General features: G+C 37.3%; 1 protein-coding gene across 5 annotated transcripts in view; it reads right to left on the bottom strand.

Moving 5' to 3' along the window:
• Positions 1–18,585, bottom strand: part of LOC148847798 (putative LRR receptor-like serine/threonine-protein kinase At1g53440) — a 39,485-nt gene that overhangs the window by 18,713 nt on the left and 2,187 nt on the right. For 3 of the 5 annotated variants that reach the window (XR_016101386.1, XR_016101385.1, XM_088952324.1), the window contains exons 2-19: positions 16,109–16,277; positions 15,877–15,948; positions 15,516–15,584; positions 15,350–15,421; positions 15,185–15,256; positions 5,286–5,357; positions 5,140–5,211; positions 4,963–5,034; positions 4,783–4,854; positions 4,616–4,690; positions 3,155–3,226; positions 2,942–3,007; positions 2,676–2,741; positions 2,555–2,593; positions 2,421–2,470; positions 1,898–2,262; positions 1,519–1,718; positions 1,303–1,421 (exon numbers count right to left, since the gene is read on the bottom strand). Coding sequence is in view for 3 of the 5 variants with exons in the window: in XM_088952324.1 (XP_088808450.1) it covers positions 1,303–1,421; positions 1,519–1,718; positions 1,898–2,262; positions 2,421–2,470; positions 2,555–2,593; positions 2,676–2,741; positions 2,942–3,007; positions 3,155–3,226; positions 4,616–4,690; positions 4,783–4,854; positions 4,963–5,034; positions 5,140–5,211; positions 5,286–5,357; positions 15,185–15,256; positions 15,350–15,421; positions 15,516–15,584; positions 15,877–15,948; positions 16,109–16,277 (1,794 nt within the window). In the remaining 2 variants the exon portion in view is untranslated. Of the gene's footprint in view, positions 1–1,301; positions 1,439–1,518; positions 1,719–1,897; positions 2,263–2,420; positions 2,471–2,554; positions 2,594–2,675; positions 2,742–2,941; positions 3,008–3,154; positions 3,227–4,615; positions 4,691–4,782; positions 4,855–4,962; positions 5,035–5,139; positions 5,212–5,285; positions 5,358–15,184; positions 15,257–15,349; positions 15,422–15,515; positions 15,585–15,876; positions 15,949–16,108; positions 16,278–18,585 lie in introns of those variants that run through there. The other 2 variants (XM_088952325.1, XM_088952323.1) reach the window with 2 other exon arrangements.

The following is an 18,585-nucleotide window of genomic DNA, read 5'->3' as shown; positions in this document are numbered from 1 at the left end:
CATATCTCCTTAACCGAAGACATCCAGAGATAATGCTGACTTATATGAGGTTGCATAGAATTGACCAACCATCCTATGACAGTATAGTTTTCTTGCATCCATCTCTCAAATTCAGGGTCAGTCTCTTCGGGTTTCACTTTACTACCTGTGAGATACCCGAGTTTTCCTCTACTACAGACATAAATTCTTATAGACTGTGCCCAAGCAAGATAATCTGTCCCATCTAGCTTGATTGTGGTCACACCAGTTAAAACTTAATCTACCGAGCCAAGGCCAGAAACTGGCACTTGCTTGAACTCACTTCCGTATGTCTCCATTAATCAAACGAAAATCAAAGAACCAGAAATTTTGTCTATATAAACTTACTTGAAGTCAAACCAGAACCCAGATGCTTGAAAACTAGGGTTTTACTCCGTCCAGCTGTTGGGGAGGAAAAAAAAAGATGCAGTCGCTCCTACCAGAGCTTCCCAATCTCTTCCAAACTTGAACTACCCTTCTTTAGGAGTCAAAAGACACCTCCCAAGCACAGAGCGCCACACCCAAAGCTTCACCTTTACCTGTACCTTCGAAAATCTCTAATCGGATAGGGTTTTGGGCAGCAACAGAACAACACCACTTCTTGGCAATATCCGACCAGATTTAAACTCTCCAAACCCTCTACCAACTAGGCCAGAGATCCTCTGAACTATAGAGAACCTATCTCTCCATACACTCTCTTAATCTAAGGGTGTATGGGAAAAGAGGAAGGTGAAAAAAATGAAGAAATAGACCTGCTCTGATACCAAGATGTAAATCAGTCCTCAAATATTAGGTGTAAATTTGAAGATTAGAGGGAACAAAAAGGAAGAAGAGAAGTAAGAGCAGCAGTACAAGAGAAGATGGCAAAAAGAGAAGGAAGAAGAAGAAGATTCAAATTATCTTCCCTTTCTCCTCTAATCCTTTTTTATTAAGAATTAATGTTAGAGTAATGACAAGTATGCCCTTAAGTGGGCGGCCAACTAGGCAGTAACATAAAGAGATTAAACAAAAAGAAATAACAGGCCCATTAAGAGAGGCCCATTAACCAACAAGAAAAGAAAAGATATTAGAAGAGAAGATACTAGGACCCATTCGGCCCAGTCTCTTTACATGTAGAAAGAAAACTAAGGTTCTGCATGAGAAGTTTTAGGAATAGTGATTAGCAAGCTCAAGGCTCATTTATAGCTTATTTTCCCAATAATGGCTTTCCACATGAACTAGCAATAAAAAGTCCTAAAAGAGACTTAACCAGGAACATTTGGAATGTACAACTATTTATCATACCTTTGTCCTCAACATCCTTCCTTCCTAGATAATCCTTCATCCAAAGGCATACCAAAATTAGCACAACAGCTATGCATGCAGCAGCAACGATGCCAACGATAGCTCCAACAGACGGTCCACTTTTGGGTTCAAAGTTTATAATATGAAAATGATGATTATTATAAGGCTATTACGAGGGAAAGGGGCCCCAACCATCAAATGTTTAGATAAACTTACTGGGCGTCACTGCAATAGCTGATATGAGGGGTCCATATACACCTCTTTCTGGAACGAAAGTAGTCCCTTTTCCTGACCAGTATAAGTTGGATCTCCAGAGTGTTACCATTAACAATAACATCATTAAATTCCATAGTGATGCCTTTACCAATACCATTAGCTTCCTTGGCAATATTGAAATTCTTCAAGCGTATTTCACCCTACAAGAATCAACAATGACACAAATTTAACTCGAGATAAATAATAGGTCTACTATTTTATAAATAAAGAGATGGAACTAAATGGTATCTACCATTGGATATGATATCAGTGGATTATTACCACTAAGAAATGACATTGGTAACTGAATAAGGATGATAGTGACGTGTCAATAACTCACCTGAATTGATACATCAAAAATGCGCTCCCCAATGCTGCTAAATGTCTGGTCATCTGTATACATAATTTCGGCAAAGTGGAGCTTCACTGTATAGCTCCCTTTGTGTAAGCAAAGTCCATAATACCTGAGTGATAGAGGGGCAAGGCGAGCTGTCCTGTATATTGCTGAACCAGTGATATTCAGTACATTGTTTGAGGTTATGTAAATACCATTGTTATTTTCCAAATAATCTCCTGTGGTGCTACAAGCCCATCTTTCATCATATTGGTAGAAATCTGATGGACCCATATTTGTCGTGTCATCTACATATTCCTCCCCATCAAATTCCTCCCTCTGGCCACCACAATTGATGAACAAGGAATGATCTGCATGTTTTAGTGGAACAACATATGATCATACTCAAAAATAGTAAATCTTACATAGTAATTGTAAATTCAGCACCAAAGGTCTGACTGCCCGACCACTTGAGGATCTCTTTATAAAAAAAAGGCACTTGAGGATCGCATGGAGAGAATCTACTTACATGCTGGTTCCCTAGAGCAGGGAAGGTCCTTCTTCAAGCACCAGTTAACCCTGCAGAAAGTGTTTAAGTTCATTTACTTCCTTGGTATGGCTCTTGAGTGAAATGTATAGGATTCCAAGGACCTAGGAACTTACAAGCAGTTTGCTGAAGATGAATAACTGGCAATTGTTTTTCTGTTAAACAATATGAAAAGGGAACATTTTTAGACAAAAGGATTAGGAGCAAAAAACATATTAAATCCTGGGTGTACCTTACACTTGTGGTTGTTGCTCGCAGCTGGATTGTTTAGAGCACTCTGTAAAATTGTTGTAAGATATGTCTCTGCAATACAGATAACAGTGTTAAGGTATTGGAATTCTTCACAGAATAAATAATACTAAATATGTGTCAGTAGGAGACTAAAAAGGCACATACTAATTACTAAGGAAAGTTATGAGTAGATGAACATAACCAAGTAGATAAGGAAATATGGCAATGGCAAAAATGAAGTCTGATTCAAAGCTTTAATAAGAAATACATACATGTTATTTCTGTTATCCATGATCCAATCTGGTACTTTTCCAGTTAGTGAGTTGTTCGTGAGATCCCTACATTCGTAAACAATAACAAGTCTATTAGAGAAACTATCTATGAAGTAGAACCAATAAAACATAAATATAAAGAAATAAAAAAGATTTGAAAATAAAAAAGGGAATTTGATTCTAGTAATTTATTCAAAATGGTTATTTACATACAGGTATTGTAACTTTGACAGACCCTCCAATTGTTTAGGAATTTGACCAGTCAATCTGTTGAAGGAAAGGTCTCTGCAATGGAAATGTTATTATGAGAACAAATGTAAGATTTCTTTCTAATGTAAAAAACTACACAGAATCTTCTCCGTATTAGGTTACCCAAGCCCTGGATTTTTTTAAATCTATTCTTTAGTAGATGGTAAAGTAAATTATAATGAAATGCCCTAACAAATACCATCTCTGCTTTCAAATCTACAAGTAATACTACATTATAAAAAATTTCTTTTCCGGGTGCATTTACTATAAACATAATATCTAAACCTTGGGAATCAACCACTCCATGCTTTGCAAATAACGAGATCAAAAGCATTATTAAATAGGTTTGGAAAGAAAAAGAATTATTTCCACAGAAATATAAGGAATAATGAATCTTTTCACTTTTGGAAAATGAATATCAACTTTCACAAGAACCCATCATTGAATGAGTTTCCTGTTCTCCCAAAATGCTTCTTCCTTGTTGCATGTTTTACTCAATTTCAACAGGAACATCAGTCATGGGATGATTCTAAAGGATCTAACAGGACATGAGAGGATCTTATATATGGACAACTGAATCTAGACAAATACAAACCAGAAAACCATGACTTAAATTTAATCAGTACATGAGATCCCCTTGATATATGGACAACTGAATGTATACAAACCAGGAAACCATGAGCTTGGAATTGGGATTAACCTTACAAGATTGTTCTGAAAGGCATCACGAATGGCATGAATTGAACCTTGCCAAGTTTTGAACTGAACCATTCAATGTTTATAGATTTTTTTTTCCATAAAACTTGGAGTTTCCTAAAATTTTGGAAGATTCTGAATAGGTTCCATCTTTCCTGTACTCCATATCATTCAGGAAAAGAAGTATTCTTATTCCTAGTATAACGGTACACTAGTTCAATGAATTATTTTGCATCAATCAAATAAATGAAACCAGATATATAAAATTAATAATCTTAAACAGAAAATGAGGGAGAGAACTGTACTGGGGTATTGTGCACCCTTCTTTGTTGCTTATATGAAAACATTATGGGGTAGTTGAAGGATAAGTCTGCCCCTAGGTGGCAGCATATATAAAAATAATAAAAATAAAGCCCATGAAGGGTCCAATAAGTCAATCAGCCAATTATGAACAATGCAAAATACTAATAAACGGGGTTTATAGGATTGTTGAACATTTATGGGCATTGGCCATTGGAGAATGCCTCACTTATCTGATCTAAGTGATTTGACCTTGTTCATTCTGTTACTTTGAAATTCCACAGAATCCAAAACAACAGAACTGAGAAGCTCATTGAACTCTGAAGTATATTTCAGGATTTCTTGGCATCCATCTATTCCCATGGACCAATAGTTGAAGATGTTTATACAGAAAACCTCTAGATAAAGGATCTGTCAACAGAAACTTACATTTTTTTAATATTTGTCATAACTTCTCCAATGTAGCTAGGGATTTCGCCTATAATCATGCAATTTCTGAGTATCCTAGAGAACAAAAACAAAAGTAAGTGCTCCATGAATGAGAGGAATCATAGACAGACTGTTAAACAAAATACACCATGCATATTTCAGCTCACAATTCAGTCATCGCCTTCATATCTTGGAGGTCAGGGAAGCTCATATTTGATCCATTTAAGTCAGCCACCCTCCTGTAATTAAAGTGCATGGGATCAAAAGACTTATATGGTCATCATATCTTCATTACTGTTGTTGTAGTTGAAACATAGAAGTCAAAAGTGACCAGAATGTTGCCTCACAGTTGGATTAGGTTTTTCAAGAGGGATATTGTAGAAGGAAAAGGACCCTCCAATGATGTTCCTTGCATATCACTGCAACAATTTTAAGAACAATAGCAACTTCTCTGTGACAATTTTGATTAAACACACCAAATGCAGATAAATGGCATGCAGGTAGATATCACATAAGATACTCACAGGCTAGTAAGTTTGGTCCAGTTTCCAATGAAATTAGGTATCCTCCCAGATATACTGTTTCCATCTATCTTACTGCATTTATTAACCAAATTTAGGAACATATATTTGAAAAGAGAAAGCTTCCCAGATTAATAGCATTGACTTACAATGCTGTCAAGTTCTTCAGATTTCCAAATGTTTCTGGTATTGGTCCTGTAATATTGTTCGCAGAGATAGTGCTGCGGGAGTGAGAAAACAGTATGCATTAGGTCAACAACAACATTGATAGTGATATTATTGAATATTTTATTTTGATAGTAAAAGGAAATTTATTAAACTAAAATAAGATGAGTTACATGAGCAGCATGTGGGAAGAAACCTCCAAAGGGAAAATAAAGAGAAAAAAAAAAAGAGAAAAGCTAAAGCAGTAAGAAGCATGAAAAGGATAAATCATGCAATATACCAAGAAAAAAAACCAGCCAATAACCCCCACTAGCATTTATAAATAAACAACAGCTCAACAACTACAATGCAAGCAGAAACAGAGGAACCTACTAAGCCCACCCAGCTTGGCATGTTGGAAGAATGTCCTTATAATATCCAGTCTCCTTCCGTGAAACTAAAAGACCCTTCAACTACCCCCCGAAACTCATCTCATCCCCCTTCCAGCTCCTCCTCCTCCTCCTCCTCCTCCTCCTCTTCTTCTTCTTCTTCTTCTTCTTCTTCTTCTTCTTCTTCTTCCTCCTCCTGCTTCCCTACCTCTCTCAACCTTATAATATTCCATGCTAGAAGGAGGTTAGTATCTCCTTACTCCAACAACATTCATTCATTTTTCTCTAACAACCTTTGTCAGCATGCTGCCTGTACCAAGCAAGAGCCTCTTCCTCCAACCTAGAGAAAATCACTTCAGTGAACTCCTCACCCAAGAACCAAAGATCCAAATCTCTCACCACCTGGACCACATGATACACCACCTTATCCATAGGAGATTGCCTATTCAACAAAATGAGTTCATCCATATGTACCTCATTGACATAATTGACAATTTAATGGTGATGATGATTATGTTAGTAACAACAATGGTGATGATAATGTTTGGTTATAACCATGAAGAGGAATTGAAACTGATACTCACAACTCATTTACTGCATTTTAGGGAGCTCTATTAAAAAGTGAATCAGATTGACACATAAATGAGGTCATAGGAACCCATCAATAATTATGGTTGAGCAATACTTTATTAGTTTACACTAGCAGATATTCAACTGCAGTGCCAAATAAAAAGAGGATAGCCATCTTAATATGGTTCTAGAAGAAGGGTTCATTCTACAAACATACAAGAACATAGAAAGAAGAATGGAGATAAATAAGAAGATTAAAATTCATATCTATAACTTATATCCTCTTCCAAGATCTAAAGGATTGTACGCGTTGCACGGCTAAATGGTACAAGGAATAACCAACTAATCAGTCAAGAACTCCGAAAAGATGCATATATTTTCCCAGATCACTATCCTGGCCTCAATGGTACAAGGATAAGTCTAGACACAGTCTTTGACATTGACTGTACTTCTGCAGAAACTTCAAGAAATTTTAACTGGTTTATTGAGCCCATTCACATATTTCATATTGAGCTTTATTATCCATGTTGATACTTTCAACTGAACATCTAGACCAGTTGAACAAACCTATCTGCAAATCAATCTGTCTTGACATATTTGAAGATCTCAACTTGATTTTGATACAACTATTGTCTTCTCAACAATTTGGACATGAAGAATTTAATTACAACAAGTCCTCAGTAATCACTCCTGTTGCTAACCCGAAAGATGATGCAACATGAAATTTCCAGATTTTCAACAAATTTTTGGATCTAAGAAAACTTTAGTTAAATGATGACCAATGCATATTGGTAGTGGGATTTCTATCCACCCATTTATTTGACATATGTTACAAATGAAAAGGTGTACATTTGTTCTTTATTGAATCTCTTGCTTTGATTGCTCAACCAACAGTTGAAGCAACCCTTAATTTATCTTGGGGTAATCCATTGACGGGGGATCCAATAAAGAGTCCCTTAAGAAGCCTCTTTACTTAACCAGTAGTTGGTTATATTTCTTTTGTTCTTTCTTAATTTTTGCACCAAGGGTACTTTTTTTTTCTTGTTTTAATTTGCTTTGTGTGAGGTCCAATTTGAAATGTTCTCTAGGTGTCCTTTCAGGCTTCCTTTATTGCTGGATTTAAGTCTTAAATTAGAGGTTACGTTAAGGACAGTTTTGTCATTGTTTCAATCTTTAGCCACAAGGTTAATTTGGTCTTTTTACTTTACCACGGAAAATTGCCCCTCCCATGTAAGCATATTGTTAGAGTTAGCCGAATAAGGGTAGATTAGTCAACTCACCTTGGTTAAGTTATGAGCTTATGTGGCAGTCTTATTAGAGGTTCTCTGTCCCATACTTAAGTAGGGGCAGTTTAGTCCTTGTACATTTAATTAGAAGCCTAATCACTATTAAGAGGTCGACTGATAGGGTTTAGCTATCAGGTTCGACAGTTCTTTCATCTTCTTCTTCTCTTCTTCTTCTTCTTCTTCTCCTTCTCTTTCTTCTTCTCCTTACTGGTTCGGACTACTGTAGCAACAGTAGAAACATGGTATCAGAGCGTGACAACTTCAGTTCGTGACCTGTTTCAGTTCGTGACAACTTCAGTTCGTGCTTCAGTTCTCTCTTTTTTCTTCTCTGGGCTGTCAATGGAGAAAAGTGGTTCGTCCCAGGCCTGAAACATCACAGCTCTTCTTTTTTCTGGTGCACAGAACCTCCTTTCCTAAGAAAACAACTTCAGCAGTGAATGGTTGGCTGAAGCTCTCAAACGAAGGTTGGTTATCTCTCCTCTGTGTGCTGTTGGTATTTCTGGGTTGAAAATCTTCAAGAACTTGAGAGGACTGATCAGAACCTAGAGAACTAGGTTGGTTGTTGCCCTGGTTCTTGGAAAAATTCCAAGAACAGGCTGTGTTTACAGTGACCAAATGGTGTAAGGGCTGCTACTGTAGGTGGCCGAATGGTGCAAGGTGTAATGCAATGGTACTAGTTGAGTTTTTGTTGGTCTTGTGGTGCCCTCTTAAAAGCGTTAAAGCAGGTCTGTATTGTGTGTGACAACTATGGCTGTTTGGTGGTGCTTGTGATGCACAAACTCTGTTGAGTAGTTGTAAGAGAGCTTGCATGTGGTTAGTAAGTGCTGAATTAATGTCGGTGTAGTCTGTGTTTTTTTTTTTGTGAAATCAGTAGTGGTGTGGATAAGAACAAAGAAGTGTGTATCTATCATTGTGTTTAGGGACTGCTGTAGGTTCTGGAACATCAAACTCTTGACAGCAACACTTAGTTGGTGATTGGGAATTCAGATTAGAGGCAGCATTGAAAGAGTATCATGGCAGCAATGGGAGATGGTTGTAGTGATCAGAAACCTAGTGTGGTGGTTTCCTCTGACTATCTAGGTGTACAGATGACCTCAATTAAACTGAATGGTGAGAACTATGTTCCTGGGCCAAGTCGGTGGAAGTTTTTCTCAAGGCAAAGAGAAAAGTGAAGCATGTGAAAGAAGATAAACCACCGGCTGACTCTCCAGGGTTTGATGATTGGGAACAGGAGGATGCTCAAATCATGACATGGCTATGGAACAGTATGGAACCCAAAATAAGTGCCAACTTCATGTTCTTAGATATAGCTAAGGACATATGGGAACATGCCGAGAAGCTGTATTCTGGGCAAGATAATACTACAAGGGTATATCAGCTCTATCAGGAGTACTTTGGTCTGCAACAAGGAAATAAAACCCTAGAAGAGTACTATGCCAGTATGAAGAACCTCAGAAATGAGCTCAATGTCTATCATCCTCTCACTCCAGATGTTAAGGTTCAGCAACAACAGAGGGAACAACTAGATGTCACAAGGTTCTTAGTGGGCTGAAATCAGAGTATGAACCAGTTAGGGCCCAAATATTGGGGGGCTCTACCCTTCCTACACTTGAGGAAGTGTTTGCTTGGCTACGCAGGATTTCTTTGGGACAGACAGAGAATCCCACACAGTTTAATAGATCAGCTTTTGTGACAGCCAGAGGAGGTGGACGTGGTACGAAAGGGGGAGGACATGCCTCCCAAGGAGGTCATGGTGGTTCCATATTTAGCCGTGGTGGTGGTCGTGACTCAGGGGGAGGCCGTGGCAAAGAAAAAGGCAGTTCTACAAGGAAGTGTACCCACTGTGGCAGGGAAGGACATTCCGTAAATTTCTGTTATGATCTTCATGGCCGCCCTCCCTCTAAATGGGCCAATCATGCTGTTGCTGGTGGGGTTGATGTCAGTGATAATCAACAGGCAGACCTAACTCCTTCCACATCTACATTTGTTTCCGGAAGGGAGATGGTGAGTGTACCGCGTAATGAGTATTAGCGGTTCCTTCAGTCCATTTCACAGCACACTACTGCTACTCTTGCCCACTCAGGTATAGCTTGCCTGTCATCTAAAACCTCTCCTTGGATTTTTGACCCTGGAGCCTCTTATCACATGACCGGGACTCCAGGTGCGTTCTCTTCTCTCTCTGAAACTTCCACATCTCAAACTGTTACCCTTGCCAATGGTTCCTCCTCTCCCATCTGTGGTGTTGGCAATGTTGACATGGCTTCTCTTTCTTTATCATCTGTTCTATATGTCCCTAAGTTTCCATTCAATCTTATGTCTGTTAGTAAATTAACCAAGACTCTTAACTGTTCTGTTACTTTTTTCCCTTCCTCTTGTGTTTTTCAGGATCTCAGGACGGGGAAGAAGATTGGTGGGGGGCATGAAGCTGGTGGATTGTATTATCTTGACGGTGGTGGATCGTCAATTGCACTTCAGACTTCACTCACTCCTCTACAGTGGCATTGTCGACTGGGACATCCTTCTCTCAAGGCACTCAAGATACTAGTTCCGTCTTTGAGTCATTTGTTAGTGTTACAGTGTGAGTCGTGTCAGTTTGGGAAACATCGTCGTGTTTCCTTCAGTCCTAGAGTTGAAAGTCGTATGTTGAGTCCTTTTTCTTTGGTTCATTCAAATGTTTGGGGCCCGATCAAAATAGAGTCTTATAATGGTTACAAGTATTTTGTCACTTTTATTGATGATTGTTCAAGAATGACATGGATTTATTTAATGAAAGAAATGAGTGAATTATTTTCCATTTTTCAAAAATTCCATGCTGAAATACATACACAATTTGGTGTTCCAATCAAAATTCTTCGTTCATATAATGGTCGTGAATATTTTCTAACTTCCTTTCAACAGTATTTAGAACAGCATGGCATCATTCATCAAACTTCTTGTGCATCCACTCCTCAACAAAATGGGGTGGCTGAACAGAAGAACCGTCATCTCCTTGAAACAGCTCGGTCTATTCTTCATCATATGAGTATTCCTAAACGGTTTTGGAGTGATGCTGTACTTACTGTGTGTTTCCTCATTAATCGGATGCCCTCCTTTATTTTTCATGGTCGGTCTCCCTTCTCTATCTTGTTCCCCACCTTGTCTCCCTTTCCATTAACACCTCGTATCTTTGGCTGTGTGTGCTTCGTTCACAATCTGAGTCCTGGAATAGACAAGTTGGATGCACGCTCCATTAAGTGTGTCTTTCTTGGCTACTCTCGGACTAAAAATGGGTACAAGTGTTACAATCCCATTACTCGGAGGTACTATGTTTGTCCTGATGTCACCTTTTTTGAGTCTGCCCTTATTCTCAGGAACTGAAGCATCTTCGTCTCCACCTTTACTTCCTCTTCCTCTTCCGGTCTGTGATCCCGTTTCGGGTGTTCCTGTTGGAGTTGACTCGTCACCTCATCCAGTGCAAATCCCTGCTGAACGACCACCAATTCGGCAAGTGTATACATGTCGAACGACACCGGCCCCTCCTCCAGCTTCTACCTTGTCCGCGGATCCTGTCGTTGCTCCTGTTGCTGAACCCTCAGGACTTGACCTACCCATTGCCTTACGGAAAGGTAAACGTAGTTCTACTCTCCATCCCATTTCCAATTTTGTTTCAATATCTCGCCTTTCCGCCTCACATCGCCAGTTTGTTTCACTATTGTCATCTATTTCCATACCTAACAATGTCCAAGAGGCTCTTAGTTCACCTGGGTGGAAGCAGGCAATGGAGGAGGAACTCTCTGCTCTTCAGCATACTCACACGTGGGAGCTCACTACTCTTCCTCTTGGTAAGCATGTTGTGGGTTGTAAATGGGTGTATACTGTTAAATACTTGCCAGATGGTAGTGTGGAGCGTCTGAAAGCCAGACTCGTTGCTAAAGGGTATTCACAGTTGTATGGAGTGGACTATATGGAGACCTTCTCTCCAGTGGCTAAGATTAGCTCTGTCCGTGTGTTAATTTCCCTGGCAGTTATGTATGATTGGCCCTTATTTCAACTTGACATAAAAAATGCCTTCATGGTGACCTTATAGAGGAGGTATATATGGAGCAAGCACCTGGGTTTGTTGCTCAGGGGGAGGCTGGTAAGGTGTGCAGACTGAAAAAGGCAATTTATGGGTTGAAACAATCGCCTCGTGCTTGGTTCGGGAAGTTTAGTGAAGTGGTGAAGAATTTTGGAATGAAACAATGCCAGATTGATCACTCAGTGTTCAGCTATGACTCAGAAGCTGGAAAGATTTTATTAGTGGTCTATGTGGATGATATTGTCATAACTGGTAGTGACAAATTGAGGATCGACAAACTCAAGGTCTTTCTGCAAAATCATTTTCAAACAAAAGACCTTGGGACATTGAAGTATTTCTTGGGTATAGAAGTTGCTAGATCAAGACAAGGTGTAAACCTGTGCCAAAGAAAATATGTTCTCGATCTATTGGACGAAACAGGACTGTTAGGTGCAAAACCGGTTGAGACTCCTATGGAACCAAATGTTAAGTTGAGCAGTGATACAGGGGAAATATTTGATGATCCTAGAAGGTATAGACGACTAGTGGGGAAGCTGAACTATTTGACTATCACGAGACCAGACATCTCCTTTGCAGTTAGTGTGGTGAGCCAATTTATGCAGAACCCTCGTATATCTCACTGGAATGCAGTTCTTAGAATTGTAAGATATTTGAAGGGAGCTCTGGGCCGTGGGTTATTGTATAAACCAGGAGGAAAACTTGAAGTAGTTGGGTACACGGATGCAGATTGGGCGGGCTCTGTGTCTGATAGAAGATCTACTACAGGTTACTGCACATTTCTTGGAGGAAATCTTGTGACGTGGAAGAGTAAAAAGCAAACGGTTGTGGCTAGAAGCAGTGCTGAAGCCGAGTACAGAGCCATGGCACACACTACATGTGAATTAGTGTGGTTGAGGAATCTCCTACAAGAAATCGGGTTCCACATGGATAAACTTATGAAGTTGTACTGTGACAATCAAGCTGCGCTCCATATCTCATCCAACCCTATTTTCCATGAGAGAACAAAGCACATAGAGATTGATTGCCACTTTGTGAGGGAGAAGGTTCTTACTGGAGAAATAAGCACAGAACATGTAAGCTCAGGTGATCAGTGGGCAGATTTGTTTACAAAAGCCTTAAGCTCAGGGAGAGTGAACTATATATGTAACAAGCTAGGATTATATGACATATATTCTCCAGCTTGAGGGGGAGTGTTAGAGTTAGCCGAATAAGGGTAGATTAGTCAACTCACCTTGGTTAAGTTATGAGCTTATGTGGCAGTCTTATTAGAGGTTCTCTGTCCCATACTTAAGTAGGGGCAGTTTAGTCCTTGTACATTTAATTAGAAGCCTAATCACTATTAAGAGGTCGACTGATAGGGTTTAGCTATCAGGTTCGACAGTTCTTTCATCTTCTTCTTCTTCTGTTCTTCTTCTTCTCCTTCTCTTTCTTCTTCTCCTTACTAGTTCGGACTACTGTAGCAACAGTAGAAACACATATAAATAGTTTAGACATAAGGCTTTGGAGATTAATGAATGCAATTAGATTGCCATTGCTGTAAGCTTGAGTTGCATGGTGCCACCACATCTAGGAGTACTTTAATCCTATAAGTGATCTCTAGGAAACCTGCTGTGATTCTAAAGCTGTCCTTTTTCTCTTTTTCTCATTAATTCTTGAAATTTCATTTGATTGATGCAATTTGGGGTTGGAAGCAGGATTCATTGAACAAAAGGATTGATTTCTCATCACAACCAAGTACCTAATGGAATTATAGTTCTCTTAAAATTCAAAGCCTAGTTTCTTCTCTCTCTCTCTCTCTCTCTAAATTAGGTTTTTAAGACAGATATTCCAGGAATCCTAATGAAAACCCTTGTTTGTATGCATGGTGTGACATATTAATGTAAGCAGTGTACACGATAATATAATAATGAGTCCAATTTGGATTCTCTAGATAAATTAGGATATCCATGCAATATATAGTATTGGTTCTCAAAATCAATAAGGAAATAAAGTTATAAAATAGGATTGTCTCTCTAATTGACAAGAAGACTATAAAAAATTCATGTAAAAGATAAAAAACAAAATATGAGTGATACCATACATGCCTAAATTGAAAAAAGAAAATATGAATATAAACGACAAATAATTTTATGTACAAGAGAGATAATGGTCTGTTCAGTGCCATATCCATTGTTAAATTATGAGACTTTAAAAGTTAAATAATTTCTGATTACTTCAACCCCATGTCCTTTTTGGTCTGCCCCTAGCTCTTCTAGCCCCTTCAACTGGTAACAGATCAATTGTTTTTACTGGTTCTGTAGATGGCATTCTTTGCACGTGAACAAACCACCACAGTCTACTTTCCCTCATTTTATCACCTAATGGAGACACTCCTAAGTTCCTTCAAATAAGTTCATCTCTAAAATCCTGCCCTTTCTGGTTTTTCCGCTCACTTGTCCATCTCAACATTCACATTTTTGCCACATCTCAAAATTGCTATCTTACAACTGTCTTACAAAATTTTCCGTTTAGCCACTATAGGCCCTTTATCATTTAGTCCTTTCACCTTTGCAATAAATTGGAAACAACAAATAATAACTCCTCTACCAATGATCCTCCCCCCGCCCCCCAGATTCCTTCACCACATCAAATTTCTAATCAGAATGTAAAAAATCAGATTTATATGATTGCTTTACTCCTTTGCCTTGTGGAAATGTAAAAACAACATACGTAATAGCAAGATTTGCCTTACAGTTCAAAAGAAAAAAAAAAAGAACTGAAACTATTTGCAGTCTACTATCTCATACATATGGAAGTTTATATGTGCAAGTACTTGTAAAACTATAATTTATAACATCTGAGTTGCATTTTCATCTATCAACTCAACACGAGTCATTTGAGTTATCCAAACTTTACAATCTATTTCGGATTTAGGGGGTTGGAATCCAAATTCCAAAATCAACACTTAAAATCCATGTATCAAACAATTTACAAAAGAAAACAGCTTTGCTAGAAAAGAATCTACAGTGGGAGTTGTGAAATGGATGCATCCATGCTTTATGGAGCAGAATGCTCGAGAGGATAGACCCCTTTAACCAGATACAAGGATGTTAGTATTGACAAGGTAAAACTTGGAGGAGAAAAATTAGAAATGCATATATCCACAGGTACTTTGGAATATCACCAACCAACAAAATATGGAATAAGTAAAAAAAAAAGATGGTTTTTCTATGTCAAATGAAAACCAGGTAATGCACCAGTTAAAAAGAACTGACTTATTGTACAGATTCTGATGGACAAGGATATGCCCAAAGAAACTGAGTTCAGGTATCTAGAAAAGACTTTTAGCTAATCTTTACAGTATATACAGAGTTAATGTAGAACAGTGTACCAGGATTTAAGCTGCCAACCCAATTTACCAATAAGGTGGCAGTTGCTGCTGCTGCCGTTGATGATAATGATAATAATAAACATCATAATAACATCATAATTTAAGTAAATAAGATATTACAAATGCACAAATTGGTCCATTTATCTAACCTTGATGATAAATGGTCAGCATAAGATATTGAGGAATATCAGAAAGTAATAATAATAAAATAAAATAATTAAATAAGACTTACAATATCTTCAACCGGCTTAAATTACCAAGCTCTGCGGGAAGGGTACCTCCAAGCTGATTATCTTCCAATATACTGCAAAGAAAAAAAAAAGTTTGCATTGTTTGCATCAGAAACATAAATAGACGCAGTGGATTAATCTACCAAGAATATTAGATTATGACTCACAGGTTCTCAAGTGTTTTAATGTTACCAAGTACTTCTGGAATTGATCCACTAATGCGGTTCCCCAGAAGGGATCTGTGATGTATAATGATTTCAGTCATTTCATTAAATGGTTATGTTAGAACAACTGAATCAGAAATGCAAGTGAAGAAGAGGATTAAGAGCTTACATGATGACAAGAGGGATCTTAGCCCAACTTACTGGAATAGACCCATTGATGTAGTTGCGACTAAAGTCTCTGTTTTAGCACCAGCAGCAGAATCAAAAGACAAACCTTACATTAGAAATCTTTTTCAATTTCAAATTATAATTGGCAGGAAATAGAAGCAATCTTCTCAATTAGTTGATGATTAGAGATGTGGCTTAAAGTTTGCTGCAGCCCGGAGGAACAGGACAACATATAAAACTCGAAATCAAATTATCTAAAACATTTGTTTGACGGCCCAAGAGTCTCATTGCAGCTTTGTGATGATCAAGCAACTTTATTTGTGTATGTTGAAAAGAATGTATATAATGTCAAAATCACTTACATCTCTTTTAAGTATGGAAGATCCCCAAATTCATCAGGTAGGACTCCAGTTAGGTTTAGACCCTTCAGCAGACTGAAACTCAGTAAAAAAGAAAATAAAGAAGGTAAGTTAAATATAAGCGTGAAATGGCTCAGAGGCAAGAAACTCGGTTCATATTAAAATCATGTTCCCAAGTTGATCGTGGCCGTGGAAACATTTGAGAGAGAGAGAGAGAGTAGTGTGGTTAACTTACATGCTTGTGACATGACAAACAGTATAGTGATTGAAGGAACAGTCACAGGTGACTTTGCTGAGGATTGTATTTGCAAAAAACTTGTCAAAATCTTCACTATTACACGATGTTCGGCTGAGGTTCCAATATCTGTTATTTAGTTTGTTTGATATTTTCTGGAGGGTCCGTACTGTCAAAGAGTGGTTACCAGTAATTGTTCAGAAACACACTTAACAAGATCTGACTGCTAAAACATAACAAGAAGCGAAAACCATCAAAGAACATTGAGAATTCTCTTGATGTGCTCTCGGGTACGCACAAAAAGATACATAGATCGATAGATATAGGATAGGTTAGCTCATCTCTCATGGTTTCGATTGTTTACAAAAAGAAGCCAACCTTCCTATTGCCGGTCAACTGCAAAAATTCTCCTTTCAATATCCATTCTAAAGCCTGAAAGCTTAAGGGGCCAAGGTACCCCAGTACTCGTATTGTCAATAACTCTGCAGTTGCATTGGTTGATTCACTGTTCAGTCAGATCAAAGTCAGTTCGAACACTGTTCGAACAGCCTTTATAGTTTTATAGCCTTGCATCGGGAATATCTCCTTATTTTTATACTTTATTTTATGGGGGAGATATAGGCTATGATCGCTGTTCGAACCGACTTTGCTCTGACTGAATCCTGTTTCTGATGTTCCATGGTCCAGTGCTGAGTGTACTTACTGGGAAAAATTCGGCTTTTCTACATTCCACAGCCTGTGCAGTCCACAGGCCTCTCCCTTCACACTGAACAGCACTTGCTGTGAACGTGGACAGCCAGAGTTTTCTCGTAATGACTGGCTACGTCACTAAAAAGGATTCCCCCAAACTGAACTATAACATGACGGAATTAAAATCAACAAGAATCAAATCCTAGAAGGCGCCTAGAAGACGCTAAACTACATCCAGATACCACAGAGAGCGAGGTACAATGTCAGAAAAAATTCACTTATTATCCAAAATTTAAATATAAAACGAACGAAATATAGCTAACTGAAAATCTGAAACTCAACTTTAAATGCTCTTCATAGCTTCTCAGGTACAGTTTATCATCCCATCACACGAAATGCTAGTTGTTTTTGTTTCCTAGGAACAGGCATTTTAAAATGTCAAAATTACCTTCGAAATGGGATACTGTTCGTTAACTTCCTTCTCAGAATCAAGGTTGAACCAAAGTAATGTTAAACAATTCGAAGGACATTTTGGATTTAGGCATGTGAAAGGATAATAAAAAAAATTAGATGATAATTAAAGGGCATTTGCGTCTTTTCATATGCCACAGATAGGAAAGGTGCTATGCAATTTACCCAAATAGCGGGAATGCATCGCACGGGATGGGGCTTCCCTTCTTGTCCCTCGCCCCCGTAATTCAAGGGTTCCGAGCGAGGCATCCATTCCCCCCCAAAATTTCTCCACATGAATTAATCATCTAAAAAAAATTTAATTTATGTATATTTTATAAATAGGATTATAGAAATTTAGGGGTATTTTAGGAGTTGTATTATGATAATTTAAAAATATTTTATAAATGAAATTGTGGTATCCTAGGTAATTTAGAAATATTTTAAAAAGCATATTAAATTTATGGATATTTTATTAATTTACCATTGGTTGCAGGGAATGAAATGCAAACCCCACCCCTAATTTGGGGCAAAAATATTTTTTCTGTCCCCACTCCATCTCTACCCGTCCCCACTTAAGATTTGAGAAAAGGGTAGGGCCCCAATTTTATAGGGAAATTGTCATCCCTATAATTTTAATAATTTTTTATAACTAATTAACTAACAATAAATTATAATATTTTATGATAATTTCCAAAAAAAATTGAAATTGCTATTGATTAGTTGTAATGTATAGTAAATTAATTATTTATAATAACAATAACTTAATGTAAATTATTTACTTTTTAAACCTCAATTATTTACTATTAATTAAAGTAAATGTAATCATAGTAAATTACATTATTTTTAATTAGAATTAAATCATTTATTGTTAATTAATGTAAAACTAGGTATGGCCGAAGTTAACCAAGTGATCTAGATTGGTGTTGATAAACTTAATAATTTTTTAATATTATTTAATAATTATTTATTGAAATAATAATAATGATTTGTCATTTAGATAATTATGAAACAATTTCTAATAGATTAATTTTCTGATTTAATTTTCCTAAATTTTTTAATGATTATTTAGTTGAATAATAATAATAATAATAATAATAATAATAATGGATTATTATTTAAATGACTTTGAAGAATACTTTTTTCATAGATTAATTTCTTAATTTTTTAATTACTTATTTAAAAAATAATTATGGATTATTAGTTAAAGAGTTTCCCTAAATTATTTGATAATTGTTAACTATAATTATTGATTTTATAGAAATTAGTAAATTACGCTAATTAGTAATATCTTTTATCAATAAATTATTATTGTAAAATTTTGCTAAACGTTGAAA

The sequence above is a fragment of the Nelumbo lutea genome, chromosome 6, assembly GCF_056320005.1.
Source record: "Nelumbo lutea isolate HS-2025 chromosome 6, American lotus-T2T, whole genome shotgun sequence".
NCBI lineage: Eukaryota > Viridiplantae > Streptophyta > Magnoliopsida > Proteales > Nelumbonaceae > Nelumbo > Nelumbo lutea.
The sequence above is the reverse complement of the archived record's forward strand: the minus strand, read 5'-3'. Positions and strand labels throughout refer to the sequence as shown.